The sequence below is a fragment of the Odocoileus virginianus genome, chromosome 33, assembly GCF_023699985.2.
Source record: "Odocoileus virginianus isolate 20LAN1187 ecotype Illinois chromosome 33, Ovbor_1.2, whole genome shotgun sequence".
In the NCBI taxonomy this organism is placed as follows: Eukaryota; Metazoa; Chordata; class Mammalia; order Artiodactyla; family Cervidae; genus Odocoileus; species Odocoileus virginianus.
In genome coordinates this window covers 40081005-40098108 of record NC_069706.1, presented here as the reverse complement: position 1 = coordinate 40098108, position 17104 = coordinate 40081005, and the positions used below count along the sequence as shown (strand labels likewise).

At 62.2% G+C, this 17104-nt stretch overlaps 1 protein-coding gene across 5 annotated transcripts in view; it reads right to left on the bottom strand.

Annotated features, from left to right (window-relative positions):
* The window catches only part of CHLSN (cholesin), a 67363-nt gene that overhangs the window by 3489 nt on the left and 46770 nt on the right, over positions 1-17104 (bottom strand). For 3 of the 5 annotated variants that reach the window (XM_020882345.2, XM_020882346.2, XM_020882343.2), the window contains exon 3: positions 2347-2519. In XM_020882345.2, the coding sequence (XP_020738004.1) occupies positions 2347-2519 (173 nt within the window). The other 2 variants (XM_070460611.1, XM_070460612.1) reach the window with 2 other exon arrangements.

Genomic DNA, 17104 nt, shown 5'->3' with positions numbered 1-17104 from the left:
GGCGGACGGAGGTCTGGGCCCCGAGCTGCCGGCCGCGTGGGAGGGGCAGAGGGCGGCTCTGCGGCTGCAGGACGGCAGGAGGGCCTCCTCGCCGAGCCGCCCAGCCTGTGATCCGGGTGCACGCGGGACAGGGCCCCGCTCTGCCTTCCCCATCCGCAGGGGCGCACGGGACCAGCTGGGGCCTAGAAGCGGCCCAAGGAAGGGCCGCCAGGCCAGGGAGTCAGCGGTCCCCCGCCATCCCCTCGCGGAAGGCCCCTGTAGGCCACCCCGAGGGGCCCCCGCTTGCCCTAGGACTCCTCCGATGGTGGTGATCAGGAAGCCACCTCATCGTCCGCCTGGGCCAGTGGAGAACCCCTCCCCTGCGCGTCCCTCCCGGGAGGACACAATCACCCAGAGACACGCGACTCTCGGATAGGGCTGAGGTCCCCGCGGCGTAGCGCCCCCTGGCGGGACCCCCGCGAGCCGAAGGCCGCCCGCGGGCCGCGCTCCCACTGCGTGAGCCTAGCCCCTCGCATCCCCCGCTCTGCAGAGTCCTCCTCCCGGAGGGGTCTGGCTCCTGCTACAGCAGATCGGCCTTTACGAGAAGGAACACCCACCCTGTCCCCCACCTGTGGTTCCATCCCTATCGCGCCCTGGCCCATTCACCTCCCCTGAAAACTTCACTTCCCCCAGGGTCTCGGTCCCTCCTGAGAGGTCCGAGGGTTTGGGAGGGACGGACCACCTGGGGCCTGAGGCTCCACTGGCGCTGTTCCCTCACTGCTGACGACGACGGACAGGGCGTCTGCCCAAAGCAATGCCTCTTCCCTGACCCAGGGCTCCAATCAGGGTCAACTCAATGCCAGTGTGGTCAGCGGGGACCCAGAGGTGGCGCCGGGGCCTGGGGGCTTTGAACTGGCTTCAGATGCCCTACCCTTGGGGAGAAAGTGGTGCTGGGCGGGGCCTTGGGGGTGTGGGGCCCACAGACACGCCAGGACCAGGCGGACATCGCCCAGTGATCCTGGGCCCCCGGCAGGGGAGAACCTGCAGAGAAAGGGTCTGTGTGACTGCAGTGAGCTCAGAGGTCAGCAGGGAGGCCGCGCTCGTGTGTATGTGTGTGTTGGGGGGGCAGTGAGGGCTGAGCCCCACCCTCCAGAGGGGCGGCGGCCTGGTGAGCGAACCCCACGAGGATGCTTTCCTCCCAGACGTGGCGGATAGGCTGGTTCAGGCGCTGCCACAGCTCTGGCGACCTCCGGAAGCTGGTCCCTCAGGGATCGAGGGTGGGTCCACCACCCACTCCCTGGGACCACCGTCTGCAGAGCCGCCCCCGAGTGCCAGCGGGCCCCGAGGCTGTGGCCGCTGCTGCAGGTGGAAGCGCCTGGACGGGACCAGGTGTACACGAGGGGCCTCGGTCCCAATGGCACCCTCCACCTCGCAGAGGTCACCCAGGGTCAGGGTCGGGGAGGCTGCTCCGCCGGGTGGCCTCCTGACCCCTGGGCTCCACACTGTCAAGGGTGGTCACTGCAGGTCGAGGACCTTCCTGTGAGGAGGTGGCACTGAACCGAAGGTGGATTTCCTACAGACAGTGGGCAGGTCTCAGTGGGGAGTGTGCCCCCGCCCCGCGAGGAATCCTGGCAGGGCCAAGGCCCCCCCGGACACCGTCCTGCTCACGGCCTGTGCCCCCCACTTTGTGCCGAGCTCCGATGGGCTGGGGGGAAGGCAGCCCCCAATCTGTCCCCCAGGGCACGTGTGAGCCCTGCCCAGGCCCGGGGCGGGGTCCCCAAGCTCTAGCCAAGGCAGCGGAGAGGGAGAGGGAGAGGGGAGAGGAGGGGAGGGGAGAAGCAGAAAGGATGCCCTGCAGCTGACTCACGGGTGCTCAGCCCTGTCCAGGAATCTGGAGGATTCTGCTGTATACCAAGCCCCAGGGCTGCTGGGCAGGGCAGCTCCTTCCGAGAAGGCTCCAGAATCCCACCGTCTCCACCGCGCCCTTCCTGGCCGACCTCTGGGTTCACTCCGCACACGTGCCCAGGCCTGTCTGCCCTCCCAGACCGCCCTGAGGGCCCCCAGCAGCCCTGCTCCTGAACCGGTTCCAGGCTGCCAACCCCAGCCCCTGGCTGGGTGTCCAGGATCGCACGAAAGAACAGTTCCTGGAGGGAAGCGTCGGTGCGGGGCGGTAACGATGCTGAGGGTGAGAGGTGACGGGGGTGGGAGTGACAGGCTGATGACACGACCGCCATCACGCGCCCACGAGCCTTTCAAGGAAACCCTGAGGCCATCGTCTTGTCCAGCGCTCAGCTGATTCTCGTTTTCTTGATGAGATGGAGGCCCAGCGCCCCGACCGCGCGGAGGCGGTGACCCCGCCCCGCTCACCTGCACAGGTATTCCAGGGCCAGCGCGGCCCCCGAGCGCTTGCTCGCCAGGCTTGAAGCCGCAGCGATGCCCGCCTCCCGCAGCCGCCTCCGCGCCTCTTTCTTCCGCTCCTTCTTCAGCTTCCTCTCCAGGACCCTCTGCTCCACCGGGGACACGGATGCGGACGCGGACCCCTGGAAGCGCAGGAACCTCCGTGAGGGCGTCGGAAGGGGGCAGCACAGGAACTGGGACCCCCCGGCCTGTGCCGGGCCCCTCTGCCCGTGACCTGGGTTGGGGAGCTGTGAGGACCGCCCCCCAAGCCTGAGGGCAGCAGGAGGGGCGGAGGTGCCAGGGCTGTGATGCAACCCGCCTCGCCTCGCCTCGCCCCGCCCCGCCCCCAGGAAGCCTAACTAGAGTGGAGGCCAGCAGCTCCCGGACCTTCCCGGAAGCCGGACGAGGCGAATTCAGAAGGGTGCTGGCCGGGAGCCCTGGGCGCTGCCCCCGCACGCCCCATGTGCAGAGCCCGCACCCCGGAGAGCGAGGTACAGTGGGACCCCTGGCAGGCAGGTTCCTCCTGGATGCCAACCCCTGACGCCCTTTGTGCTCCCACGCCACACCCACTCCTCCCGGAATCTTCTAAAACGAGAGAGATGCTCTCCCCACTGCTTCAGCCTTCTCCTGAAACCAGCTGGGGTTTACCGCCTCGTGGAGCTTCAGGGCTGCACCCGGAGACACCCGGCAGCCCTGACGTGAGACACACGGCCCACCTGCACAGGAGGTGCCTTCCCTGAGGTGGGACACACGCCCCCGCACGCAAGCAGCCCCGCAGGGCCGGGGTGGGGGCAGGGCCCGGACCAGACGGCTGCCCCAGGGCATGTGCAGGTTTTAAAGTCACACCCATGCCTAAAACACCAACTCCATTCACAGCCAGACTCCTGCTGACAGGGAATAAAGTCAGATTTTGAAAGCAGCATATTCTCCCCTGTAGTGACACTGGCTCGAAACACGACGTGAGCTCCTACTTCCAAGGACCTCATGGCGTGCATGTGTGCCTCCGTGCTAAGTTGCTCCAGTCGTGTCTGTCTCTTTGCAACCCTATGACCTGTATGCGGCCAGGCTCCTCTGTCCATGGGATTCTCTGGGCAAGAGTAATGGAGTGGGTTGCCACGCCCTCCTCCAGATCTTCCCAACCCAGGGGCTGGTATCACTATCGCTGCCCGGGAAGCGCTCACCACCAGCCCTTCGGCTTCCACCTGTCCTGCAGTTGAGCCTCTTACCGCCCCACCCTGCCCCTGCCTCCCGGCTCTGTAACCACCACCCTGTCTTCTGCACCCTCCTGTTTGCCTCCTTGTGCTGCAGACGCTACGTGTGTGAAATCACAGTGACTTATTCCAGCACAACGCACTCCAGGTCTGTTTATGCTGTCACAGATCCCAAGCTCAGCAGGCTGGGGTCTAGGAGACCCCCCCCAACCCCCACCCCCGGCTCATGGAGAAACCACACTGGACACAGGGAGCCCGGCCCCTCTGAGTCACGTAGGGGTCATCGCACTGGCCACCGAGCCCCAAGTCCCGGGGAAGGTCCTGGGAATGGGCCAACACCGACCCCCGAGGGAGGCCAGCAGGTTGGACAGGTCAGGGAAGGGACAGGAGGGGGTCTCCTAGGACATGGGGGTCCCAGCCACCTGTCTGATCTCACGGGGTGCTGGCTGCTGCCCCCAGGCCAGAGAGGCCCCCATCAGAGACCTGGCGAGGGTGGAGCTGGGTGCCCACCCCGAGGGCTCGTGGGGGGCCCGATGAGCCCCTGGCCCAAGGTGCCGCTGTCCCCATGGAGGGGACGCGGGAAGGGGGCTGGCAGGAGGGTTGCCCCCCACTGCAGAAGGGCAGCAGAAATGTGAGCCAGCGTGGGTCTGGGAGGGCGGGACACGGACCCAGGCACTCCCTGGAGGCCGCGGGCCGTGGGCGGATCTGAAGGGTCCAACTACCTCTCTATCAGGACACACGAAGGGCTGGCGCCCTGCAAACACTCAGGTGACCAAGGGTCTCCAGTTACAAAGAGGCCTCTTTCAGCCACTCTTCCCTTCCCTCCACCTCGGGGAGCAGAGTCTTCAGCCACGAAAGGAGGCTGGCGGGCCCAGCACAGACCTGGGAGGGCACAGAGGGGTCTGCTAGCCAGGTCAGTGTCCCTTCTCTGGGGCCTTCCTGCACCCTGGCCCCGTGCCAACCTCTCAGGTGAGGCTCTCTTGCTCCATGTGCATGTGGAGATAGCCAGTCAGTGCGGCCCCCCAGGGCTCTCAGGTCCCACCGTGTGGGGTGAGTAATGGAGTGAGGTCCAGGGTTGAGGCCTGGACCACCTCAGCCTCCCAGACCACACACATGGGCTCCCAGTGGAGCCTGGAACCCCTGTCAGCTCCCACCCAGAGGCCCTGATGCTTGGGAAGGGGGCAGAGAGTCTGCCTCTCCACCCTGAGGGTCCCAGGTCTGGGGAGGGGCCAAGAAAGGCTCAGCTGGGATGGCCCGAGTGGGGTCGTGCTGGGGGCCCTCACCATCTCGTGCTGACGGGCTACACCACAGCTGTGGGTCGGCATGGGCCTGGCGGGCTCTCCTCCCTCAGAGATGGGCAAGTTCCAAGACCCCGAGCTAACCGGGGCCGCCTCTGGTCTCAGGCCATGCCCCAGGCCTCACTGCGGCCCGAGGGTGGGATCTCTCCAGCAGCTCCCAGGAGCTGGGGGTCCCAGGGTGGGCTGACCCGGCGAGGGGAGGGCGGTGCCCATTGCCCACATGGGCCCCAGAAGTCTCCTGCTGTAAAGAGCATCCACCGCAGCCTAGGGGTCCAGCTCCCCTCCCCCACCATCACCTGCAGGTACCTGGACTTGGCTGGGCCAGCAAGGCATGCCCCCAAGTTGGGATTTTGGGGTGAAGGGGGCTGCTCCTGGCTGACCGCTTATATATAGGGGCAGGGGAGGCTGGGAATGGGGGTCAGCAAGCTGCAGGGCAGCACCCCCACCCACCAGCCCATAACCCACCTGCTCTGTCAGGGTGAAACCTCTCAACCAACCCCACACAATTAGTAGACTAGAAAGGTGTGTGTTAAAAATCCTTGTAACACATAAGCCTGAACCAGGTCTGAGCTGTAAGGTGTTCCCTCGCCCAGGTGTGAGGACTGGGGTCACAATCACAGTGACCCTGGGGTGTGGGGGGGGTGTGTGTGTGTGTGTGTGTGTGTGTGTGTGTGTGTGTGTGTGTGTGTGTGTGTGTGTGTGTGTGTGTGTGTGTGTGTGTGTGTGTGTGTGTGTGTGTGTGTGTGTGTGTGTGTGTGTGTGTGTGTGTGTGTGTGTGTGTGTGTGTGTGTGTGTGTGTGTGTGTGTGTGTGTGTGTGTGTGTGTGTGTGTGTCAGGGTCCAGGCCTCTGCTTGGTTGTCGGCGCCTGTACAGGCTAGACAGCACCCCAAAGGGCACAACTCCTCTCCAGAACTGCTCGGAGGCCAGAGTGCTCAACCACAGGTCTCTGTCCAACAACTGCCAAGGTCCAGAGCCCTGCCTCCTCTTGCAGAGCTCAGGGCTGCAGGGCGGGTGCCTCCCCAGGCCATGCAGCCCACTCTTCCGGTGTGAAGCCAGGTGTCCTGGGCAGGAAGCCCAGTCCCTACCTGCAGCTCCCAGGAGACGCTGCTCCACTGAGGACTAAACTTTCACCAGACGCATTACTGCAATTATTCAAACTCAGAAGGGTGACGCACGCTGTGGAGTGAAGGGCAGACCTGAAACCCCGTGGACGGAGGAGCCTGGTGGGCCACAGTCCGTGGAGACAGCTCAGCGACCAAGCACTACTTGCAGTAGCCAATTACTTTTTCCCTTAAGATAAATAACAAAAGAGAGAATGTTTCCTAGATACTTTAATAAAACTTTGCATTTTGCAATTAGCTAGATGCAACCTGGGAGGCAACATGCAGACTCCATGAGCCCTCCGCCCAGCCTCCCTACACACTCACAGCAGAAACAGCGGAGACACTGAGATTTAGGTTACCCCTAAAAATACAAAATGCAGGTCCAAACCGTTAGGTTCTCTAAGGGCTCATTCCAAGGCATGACGCTGAGTGACCTTTGCTGACTCAGAAACAGCTGCTCGCCCTTTTGTTTGCAGCGCCCTGGTTAAAACAATTCCAAACTTAAGGAAGCACAGGACGCAGGGGGCTGTGAGCAACCTTGTGAGCGGCGGGGACGCAGGGCTGCCGTGGGTCCTGGCCCCGCAGAGGCGCTGGTGCTGGCGGGAAGCAGACGCGGGCTCTGGCCTCGAGGAGCGCACGGCCGGACCAAGTGAGCTCCTGGAGGACAGGGACAGCGGCTGCCCCTGCTGGGCGGCCCTCGGAGCCGGGCCCTCCATCCGGACGCTGCAGAGCCTTCAGATGAGCGAACCAGGAGACCAGATCACGGCACGCAGCCTCGAGTCATCAACCCACCGGGCGCAGAAACACGAGGGGACAGTGAGATCTCATGCACCCCCCGACCCCCGGGGCCACTCTCATCCACTGGCAACACGCACAGTGGAAGAGCGGCTAAAACCCAGTCAGCCTCCGAACTGGTGAGACGGAGCCCGCACTTGGACCCCACCAGGCCCAGCCCGTCTCTGGCTCTGACACCACGTAGGGCCCCGGGCTCTCCTCAGGAAGGGCGTCCCTTTCCCAAGGCCACCTCCACCCTTCCAGTCCCTTCTTCGTGGGGCCTGGACAGTAAGACAAACATATCAGATCCTCTTTACACACACACACACAGACGAATCCTATGTGAGACCAGCCCCTCAGGCACAGAGGAAGAGGAGAGGGTTTCCGGGGTTGTGGGCGGGTCTCACCATAGCCACAGGCTGACGGCCCTCCCAGACAAGCCAGGGCTCCGGGGAGGGTCTTTCACAGTAATCTCTTCAAACCCTGCAGCCTTGGCTGCAAGCAGGACCTGCCCTCCACCTGGGTGGGAGACACTGGCCCTCCTCAGAGACCAGCTTCGGAACCAAGGCTGAGCCTGGATGCACTCAGCAGGCTGGGGGCACCAAGGACCAGACTTAACTTTCACCCTGCTTCTCCTGTGACCGAAGAATTAAAACGAACGTTTATGTCTATGTACACAGGAAAAGCCAGAAGACACAGGATACACAGATCAGGGTGCTGAAGCCAGGGAGACGGTGACCAGCCGGACAAATCCTTCCAAGGCCCCCAGAGCGTGAGCCTGTATGACGTGGGCGGGGGAGACCTGCCAAGGCTGTGCTGGAACCAGCTTCTGGCTTCCTCTGGCCAGGAGAGACGTGGTGGTGGTGTCCCAGCCAGGGCAGACTGTGAACCCTCACCTGTGTCCAGGAGGCCTGGTGCGAACACCCTGAGACTGGAGCCCTGTTTGTGAAGATCAGATTAGATTCCTGGAGACAGCAAGTCCTGAGATGCTGCAAATGCTGCTTCACTCCCTCTACCTTTACAAAGGCCGCCCATCTGTTCCTGCCCTTGAATGGACAAGGGAGCGAAGCCAGGCTAGAGCCTTCAGGGAGGGCTGGAAGGCGGGACACCCCACACTGGGGAGGAGCCGTGGGGGATGGGGGAGCCCTCGGGGACTTGTGGTCACCAGAGAGCCAAGTGCAGCGAAAATACAAACATGCCCCCCTCCCCCCACCAGTCAGCCAGTGGGGGCAGTGAGCACCATGCCTGCTGGCAGGCAGAGGCAGTCAGCAGCAGCCCACGAGGCCCAGAGTCTGGACACGGGGGACCTGGTGCACCCAGCACCTCCCCTCCAGGGCACTGTGTGGACAGGCCTGCGCCTGGTGCCTCAGGGGACACAACAGAGCTGACACAGGCCCGTTGGGGGACGGCTCCAGGAGGCTGGGGTGAGGAGCGCCCGGCTCAGGGGGACCGTGGGTGCCCTGCAGGTTGAGGGGACAGGAGCGCAGTGTGCAGTCCCACATGGTTCCCAAGGTTAGAGGTCTCAGATGAGACCTCAGAACACACGGCAGAGGGGCCTGGGAGCACAGAACACGCGACATTGGGAAGACTTCCAGCCCTCCAAGGCAGGGCTGACAGGGGGCCCCACCATCTACTCCAAGTCTGGGGGCAACTCCGCTTCCAGAGAGGCCATCGGCTCCTGATGAGCTGGGCTCAGCGAGTCCTTAACCAGGTGCAGCTGGGAGCGGCTTGCGTCTCCTGAACAGGTGAAACCTGGCTCCTCACCCAGTCTTCAGGGTCCTTTAATTAAGGACATGAAGGGGCTGCCTGAAACGCCAAGCTGTCCCACCAGGAGGCACAGGTCACACGCCCGGCCAGGAGGACCCCACAGCCCCTCCCAGCTACAGCGGGCATGCATCATCATGAACCCTCAGGACCTCATCGCTTCCCAGAACCTCGGCTAGGCTTCTAGGCTGCTCTCACCCACATCCAGGAAGCAAACAGGTGTCAGCTGTCTTCCGCAGGAGCTTTGATGTCCATGAGGAGCACTGCCCCGCGGGCCTTCCTTGGGTTTTAGGAACGAGGGTGATGTACAACCCTCCCTGAAACCTTCACTACTAGGAGGCCCACACAGGCTTGCGGCCCAGCTGCCCTCTGCTCAGTCAACAGCCTGACGTGGGCCATCCCAGCTATGTGAAGGCAAAGGTCACCCGGGCTAGACGGCCAGTGTTCACAGAAGCCGCTGCGCAGGCCACGGCTACGCCCGCCTCCTCCCTGGAGAGCCCGCTGCCCTTTCACCTTTGCAGACATGAGGTCCAGGAAGAGTTCAGGCTGCATTTTGCGTTTAACCTGGAAACACCGTTCCAGCAGCACACAGTCAGCACCGGTAGAGCTGAGTGAAAAGTCAAGTATAGGAACTGTGGGCCATGTTCATCATGCAGAAGGCGTCATTCCCAGCAACTCCCGAAAAATTAGCCAAGTTGTTCCTAGTTTGGCAGCCCTGATATTGCCGTTTAAAGGAAAATCAGAATCTTAATGTAAGAAACACGTACAAGACCTCTTTCCCCGCTCAGTCGAGGTGGGCCTGGGCCACCAGGTTTCCCACTCCGACACTGCTTCGCTCAAAGCAAAGCCCCACATTTCTGCACAGGATTTTCAATGACGTTTTGGCCCCACGGCGACCCAGCAGGCTCTGGACTGTCCTCCTCAGCGGCTCCTGAGCCCCGGGCCTTTCGTACAGAAGCCTGCACGGCCGGGGCCGAGTGCTGATCCCTCTACCCGGGCCTCTCGGGGGCCCGGCGGCCCTCCAGGCACCAGGCTGAAGACTGTTCAGGAAAAAAAGACAAACAAAGCACGTTACTACCCCATCACGTCGTTCGTCGTTAACTGTAATTTTAACTGTAATTTCCATAATCATTTCAGAACACTAGGGAACTACTGGTTGGCTTTTTTCCTCCCTTCCAAGAATTCTTGAGTGTAACAATGAATTTAAAAAAAAGAAAGTCAGAGAGCCAAGTAACGAGTTACTCACACCCAAGCGATTTCGCAAGCAAAGCGGTAAATGCCCCGGCGGGTTCCGCCTCCAGGCCCTGACATTTAACGCTGCGGGGGTGGGCCTCGCGGGGCCGCGGAGGCCTCCGGTTACGAAGGCCCGAGTGCGGGGCCCCACGAGGGGACAGCCCGGGGAGCGCGGTGCAGACGCCGCCCGCCGGCAGAGCGAGAAGACGCGCGAGGGCCCGGAACTCTCGCGGGGGCGGCGGGCCCGAGGCCTCGGCGGCAGGCGGACGGGCCGAGGCGCAGTTCGGGGCCCGGGCCCGCGCCGCGGCGAGCGCGCCCAGGCCGGCCGGGTCTCCGCCCCGAGTCCGCGGCCTGCAGGGCGCCGCCCCCGCCCCGCGGGACAAGATCCCGAGCCCCCCACGGCCCCCTCCCGGCTGGGAGTACTGACCTCCGGGTCCCCCGCCGCCAGGTGTAGCCTGGAGCGCGGCGGCTCCTGGCCACCGCAGCCCCCGCGCACTGCGCATGTCAGGCCGGCCGGGCTCGGCTAGAACCAGATCCAGCCGGCTGGGCGGTGACGCAGGCGCGGCGCGGCGCGTAGGAGGAGCTGCAAGCGGTCGGGGCGCGTGAGCGGTGACGCAAGCACGGCGGGGCGCGTGGGCGGGGCCGCGGGCGGGCGGGGCGCGTGGGCGGGGCCGCGGGCGGGCGGGGCAGGTCTGCGCCGGCTGGGGAGGCCGAGGGCCCCAGGCCCGGAGCAGCGGTCTAGAGGCCAGGCCGTGCCACCAGCTCCCCTCAGTGCACAGGGGCCCGGCCCCCTGGCGGGGCGCACAGGGGAGCAGGAAGCCCACGCGGTGCAGTCATCTCGGACGCAAGCGCACCGACCACAGGCTGGGTCCTGCCCGCGGACTGGAGCACCACTGCAGCCCCCAGCTTCAGGGAGGTCTTCTTGCCTCGCCCACGAAACTAACCCTAGCGTCCTCTGATCAGTGTCTCGACCCCCAGGCTGTGAGCTGCCCGGGGGTGGGGATGGGTTTGCCCACCACTGGGACTGACAAAAAGCAGGTGCTCAGTAGAGGCTCGCGGAATCGATGCAAGAAGGAGCCCTGCCCCCGAAACAACACCGCAGGCCAGCGTTCCTAGTTGTCCGCGTGCGCTCTGGAGGCGGGGCTGGGTCCGGGGGCTGCTCGGGCCCTCCTGGCCTGAGGACGCGCTGGCCCTGGCTGCTGAGGGCTCTGGCAGCCTCTCTTCATTCCCCCGCTGTGCGCTGGCGCTGTGAGCGTCCCGCTTTAGGCGTGGGTGTCCCAGCTTCCCGGCCCGATAAGGATCTCCAAGGTCTGAAGCCAAGACTGCGTCTTTCTGTGCTTTTCCTCTTGGCCGTTTCCCCACCGCCCAAGGCCGGTCCACACACACAGGAGGGCTTGGTGGTGCTGGTGGGGGCAGGATCTAAGAGGCCTGGGCCAGAGCTGGGTGGGGGGAGCCGAGTGGAGGACACGGCTCGCTGCTAGCCCAGCCTCGGTGTTAGGAGGTCTCACCTCTGTGATCCTGTACAATTCCTGGATGCGGGCATCGGTGCTCTCACTTTACAGAGAAGGAAACTGAAGCTCGGAAATGTAAACAACCAGTTTTCACGATCTCCGATTTCGTGGAATGGACTTCATTTGGGGTCTTCTGCACTTCCTGTGTCAGTCCTCTGACCTGGGAACCCCTGATCTGGTCTCTTCCTCCCATGGTCTTGTCCTGGTGATGCGAATGGGCCACCGTGGGAGACTGGGACAAAGGCGAAAACAGGACGGGAAGAGCGGAGAGCTGGCCTGGGGTGGGGGAGCAGCTGGCCAAGGACACTGCACACGGGGATGTGCAGTCCGGGGGGGGGGGGGGGTGGCCTTGTGCCCCCTGTCACCTCCACTGTGCAGATGTGTCAAGGGTGTGACATGGGCCACGTCTGCCTGCTCCCTGTCCAGCCCCTTCGCAGGCCCTCCTCTGCCCAGGGTCCCTGCAGGGCCTCACACAGAGCAGGTGAAGCTCATCTCCAGCAGGTGCTCCTGGTCGAGCTGCCCCCGGTTGCCCACCGGGGCCCATATCAGAGAGCACAGGCGTGGAAACACTCACCACTCAACACCCACTGGGGCTCACTGTAGGAACCCCAAGAGAAAAGGCACTTGGTCCAGCTGGTGGAGTGGGATGGTGTGGCTGAGGGCTGCCTACCGTGTGACTCTGGCAGCAGCACTGTGTCCACCCTGATGGGCTCCAGAGACCCTAGAACCACCCCCCAACTTGGCCCAGCAGATCCCAGTCAGGAAGGGTGGGTACACGCAGGCCTGGAAGCATTCCACAAATACTTGTTAAGCAACATCTTCACAGCAGATAGTCTAAGCGCTAAGCTTCCTGTGGGGACCAGATCAGGTAAAAATGCCTGCTACCTCAGACCATGCTCCAGTGCCCCAGGAGCTCCTGTATTATACTCCTACCCACCCCCGCCCCCTGTGCTGGCACTAGGAGGTGGGGCCTTTGGGGGGTGACCAGATCGTGAGGGGGGGCCTCCCCCCACTCACCACTAGAGGACACAGCGAGGAGATCTGGGATGAGAACCCACCAGACACCAAACCTGCCAGTGCCCAGATCTCGGACCTCCAGCCTCCAGAAGTGTGAGAAATAAACCTGCTATTTCTGGGCCACCCAGCCTATGGTATTCTGAGACAGTTGCCCAAACCAAGACATCTGGTCGCAGGGAGGCTGCGTTGGAAGGCTATGACATGAAGGAGGAAAATTAGGTTGCGACAGACAGGGAGCGGGTTTATCTTCGTTCTTTAAAGCGGTTGTAGGAAGACACAGGTCAAGGAAAACGGCATCAGGAAGGTGACACGAGACTCGGAGGTGAGGACACAGCCCGTGGATGTTGGGGGGAGAGGTGGCCCCGGCCAGGGGTGCAGCAAGCCCATATCCTGGTGGGGGCAGCGCACAGGGGCCCATGGGAGGCAGAGAAGCCAGGATGGCTGGGGCCTAGGGAGGGGGACAGAGCAACTCTGCCAACCTGGAGTTCTGGAAGCGTGAAGGTGCCACCAAACCCTTCCCTCGAGGCAGTGACAGTAAGCTTTCAAAACCGGGGTGCCAGTGCCCCAAGATCACGGGGCTCATTCTGAGTCATTGAGGAAAGAATAAATACGTCCGACGCAGACATCATCAAGCAGACCGTCTGGCTGATCCGATCACGATTTCCCGGGCATGCTGCCTCACTGACTCCCAGAACCAAGCCCTGGTGTAATTCACAGGAAATGCTAGGGGGCGGGGTGGGACGGGGGAGTTGGAACACCCGCTGGGACGCCCACAAGCTCCCGCAGGCACGCACCACTTCCCCTGCCCAGCCCACTACTAGCAGGCCTGCCTGGAGGCACTTGGCTGGTGGGAACTACGAGTGTGGGTGTGAGGGGAGCCCCAGTCCCCAGCCAGGTGGGGGGAGGGGAGCAGAGTCTGTGAGAGGAGGAAACAAAGTACTTCTGGAGGCTTCCGTGCGGCCGCCCACTAGCCCTGGCATTCACTAAAGTGGTAAGTGATGGCAGGCCTGGCTCCAGAAACCTGTGTCCAAGCCTAGATGGTTTCCCTGGAATTCTATGAGACATTTAAAGAAGTGTTAACACCAATTACACAATCTCTTCCAGAAAATGGAAGCAAAGAAACCACTTCCCAATTTGCTCTATGAGGCCAATGTTACCTTGATACCAAATCAGACAAAAATAGTACCAAGAAAAAAAAAAAGGAAAGAAAAATATAGATGAAAAGCTCTCATAAATATAAATGCAAAAATCTTGTTCAGCAACATATAAAAAGAACTATACATGCTGACCAAGTGGAGCTTATTCCAGAGATGCAAGGCTGGTTTCATATCCAAGAATCAATCTATAAAGCTTAAGAAGAAATATCACATGATTGTATCCACTGTCATGGAAAAAGCACCTGACACAATTAAAAACCCACTCATGATAGACATTCTCAGAAAACTAGTAATAGAGGAGAGCTTCCTCAACTTGGTAAATAACACACAGATTGGCCCCCCTCCCCCAGCAGGTTGGGAACAGGGTGAGGAGATGCACTCTCACTGGCACTATTCAACAGAGCTCTACGAGTTCTAGCCAGTGCAATAAAGCAAGGGAGTAAAATCAAAGGCGCTCAGACTGGAAAGGAAGAAATTCAATGTCTGTCTACAGGCGGGATGACGGTCAACACAGAGGACCCCAAGGAGTCTGCACATCTTTTTCTCTGCTTGTCCTATTACTGCAGCACCGTTCGTCGTAAAGACTCTCCACTGAATTTACTTTTTTTCTCCTTTAACTTACTCTTGAACCTCTGTCAAAAATCAAGTTGCTGATACAGGGTAGCTTCGGGGTCGCTATTCAAATATGTGTCTCTCCCTCCATCAAACCATACTGTCATTGGTTTTTTGTTTACCACTAATAAATATTTATTTCAAAATTTCTAAGCCTGCCAGAGTGGCACTTGCCAAGCCTTAGGGGCAACCTTAGGGGCACCGTCCCTACCAAGCTCCAAGGGCCACAACAGTCCCCCACACCTTTCCCCGTCTCCTCCCCTGCCTCCCACCAGCATGCATACCCACCCTTCCGACCCTGCAAGAGGACCAGGGGACACTCTCCCTCTAGGGGGCACTCTCCCTCTAGGGGGCACTACCCCGTCTCCTCCCCTGCCTCCCACCAGCATGCATACCCACCCTTCCGACCCTGCAAGAGGACCAGGGGGCACTCTCCCTCTAGGGGGCACTGTCCCTCTAGGGGGCACTCTCCCTCTAGGGGGCACTACCCCGTCTCCTCCCCCTGCTCCCCACCAGGCATGCATACCCACCCTTCCGACCCTGCAAGAGGACCAGGGGACACTCTCCCTCTAGGGGGCACTCTCCCTCTAGGGGGCACTCTCCCTCTAGGGGGCACTACCCCGTCTCCTCCCCCTGCTCCCCACCAGCATGCATACCCACCCTTCTGACCCTGCAAGAGGACCAGGGGACACTCTCCCTCTAGGGGGCACTACCCCGTCTCCTCCCCCTGCTCCCCACCAGGCATGCATACCCACCCTTCTGACCCTGCAAGAGGACCAGGGGGCACTCTCCCTCTAGGGGGCGCCACCCCTGAGTCCAAGAGCCAGGCTGGCGGCCCTCTGGCCTCCCGATGACGGCAGGCAGAGCCGCCTGCGTGGGGTTAGGAAAGAGCGTGAGGGGGAAGAGGCCAAGGAGGGCTCCCTGAGAAACCCCAGCGTTACCCCTGGACACAAGCGGGGGCTCCTGCATGGGAAAGTCTGTTCCGTGAATAGTGCAAGTGCCCAATGATAGGGAAACCCCGCACAAGGCCGGCTGGTAGGAATGGTACCACACTGTCACGTTAAATGTCAGTTTCCGAGCATTCATGGCTAATGCACAGAAACACAGCTGACTTTGTATGTTGACCTTGTGTCCCGAGATCTAGTGCGCAGCTCGGTGACGGCCGGCTGGCCATCCCAGGCAGAAGGAGTAGGGCATGTGTGGGGAGCCAGCCTGCACAGATGCCCAGCACCCAGCCTCAGTCCTGAGCCGGTGTTCCTGTGCAGGGGAGTCTGCCAGCTCCCCTCCCCCACCACCTTCATTTCAACAGGTCCTAGGGGGTAAAAACCAAGACCCCCACCCACTGTCCCCTAAGGCCTCGGTCAGGATCCTGGCATGGGGCAGACTGCCTTCCCCATGGGGAGCCAGGCTCTCTCCAGCAGGGTCCTTGTGGGGCCAGCCACCAGGGGATGGTCCTTTGGACACGCAGACTGGGACACCTAAGAGCCAGAGAGGCCCCTCCCCCCACCTGACTGCCACCAGGTGGTCCAGGGGCTCCTGGGAGGGACCACGTCTCCCAGACCTAAGAAGTGCCACCAAGGCCATGCCAGGGCGCCCATCAGCCTCAGGCAGACAGAGCGCTGGGGCCAGGCACCACTGCTGACTCCCGGCGCCCCCAGAGCCTCGGCTCGGTGCCTGCCTCAGGCCAGCTGGGGGCTCCCAGGGGCCGGGCCTGGTCAGTGCACTGACCTGTCGGAGCCACTGGTCTACCCCAGGCCAGGGAAAGGCGCAGCATGGGCAGGGACCCCGCAGACGCCCACCCTCGGTGCTCCCTGGGTTAGGAACGGGGAGATCTGCTTCCAGGGAGGACAGAAGATGTGCTGACAGAGGCCGAATGGGACCAGACTTGGGGGGCAGCAGATCGTGCAGACCAAGGGCAGTGAGGCAGCTGCACCAACAGGGGGGTGACCCAGGACGGCCACGCAGACTCCTGGGCCCAGCCGTTCGCTCATGTTTACCCCCAGCCCCCCCAGGCCCCCCAGGCTTCCTCATCGAAGCCGACTACAATGACCTGGGCTTGAGCAAGAAGACATTGCAGTAACAGAGCCACAGAGATGTCAAAACATGTGACCTTTCCATAAGCCACACTCAGAACTAACTGGTGAACTTACACGCTCCTTGCTCTTGACTCACATGTCACAGAGAATCACACTTCCCCATCGGTGTGCCGTTTCTGAAAAGGTGCATCTTCAAAAGGAAGACCCTTCTGCTGCGACAGAGAGGGAGGCCCAGGCGGCAGGCAGCCCAGAGCCCCCGGCGTGCAGCACTGCCCCCCCCCCCCCCCCCCCGGGGTCACTGCTGCTCCAGGGCAAGCGGGAGGGCTGGCTGCGCCTGCAGCCTGGTGAGCAGCCTTCCGCACCATAGCAGAGCGCCAGGCTGCAGTCTCCCTTCATCCGAGGCGTGGCGCACACTCAGGGCACCAGCCTGGTGACCGTGGCCTGTGTGGCCACAACGGTGGAGGCCTGGGGCCTAGGGGCACAGGACAGCTTCTTGGGGGCTTCACCAGAAACAGTGCGGAGGCCGACTCCATGTAGTTCTCAGAAGTCAACCCTAGCCATGCAGCTGGAAGCCCCGGGAGCGGCACCAGCTTCCCGCGGCTCTGCCTCTAGCACGGCGCAGCCGCGCAGGCAGCGGGCCGCAGAGCTGAAGCCCCACGGAGCGCGTTTACATTCCCGAGCTACAGAACGCTGATCTGCTCCTGGCTGGAGGGTGGGTCCACTCTGAAGATCTCCGACACGCACAAACTCTGCCGTTCCCCCTGGCCAGGAGCCTGCGTGGTGGAGGAAGTCTTTCTCTGCAGATAAGGCAGTGGGGCGACCCAAGGCCTAGAGGGCCGCTTTCCCCAGTTATGGTCGCAGCTCTGCCAGGTGCAGAGCACCCCTGGCAGCCTGGGGTCTCTGACTAGGAACTCCGGGCTCCGAGGCTCTTCAGAAAAGGAGGCGCAGCACTGCTTAAGCACATTGGCAGGACGACCCACAGTCCTAAGAAAGCAAAGGCCACCTGGGCGCA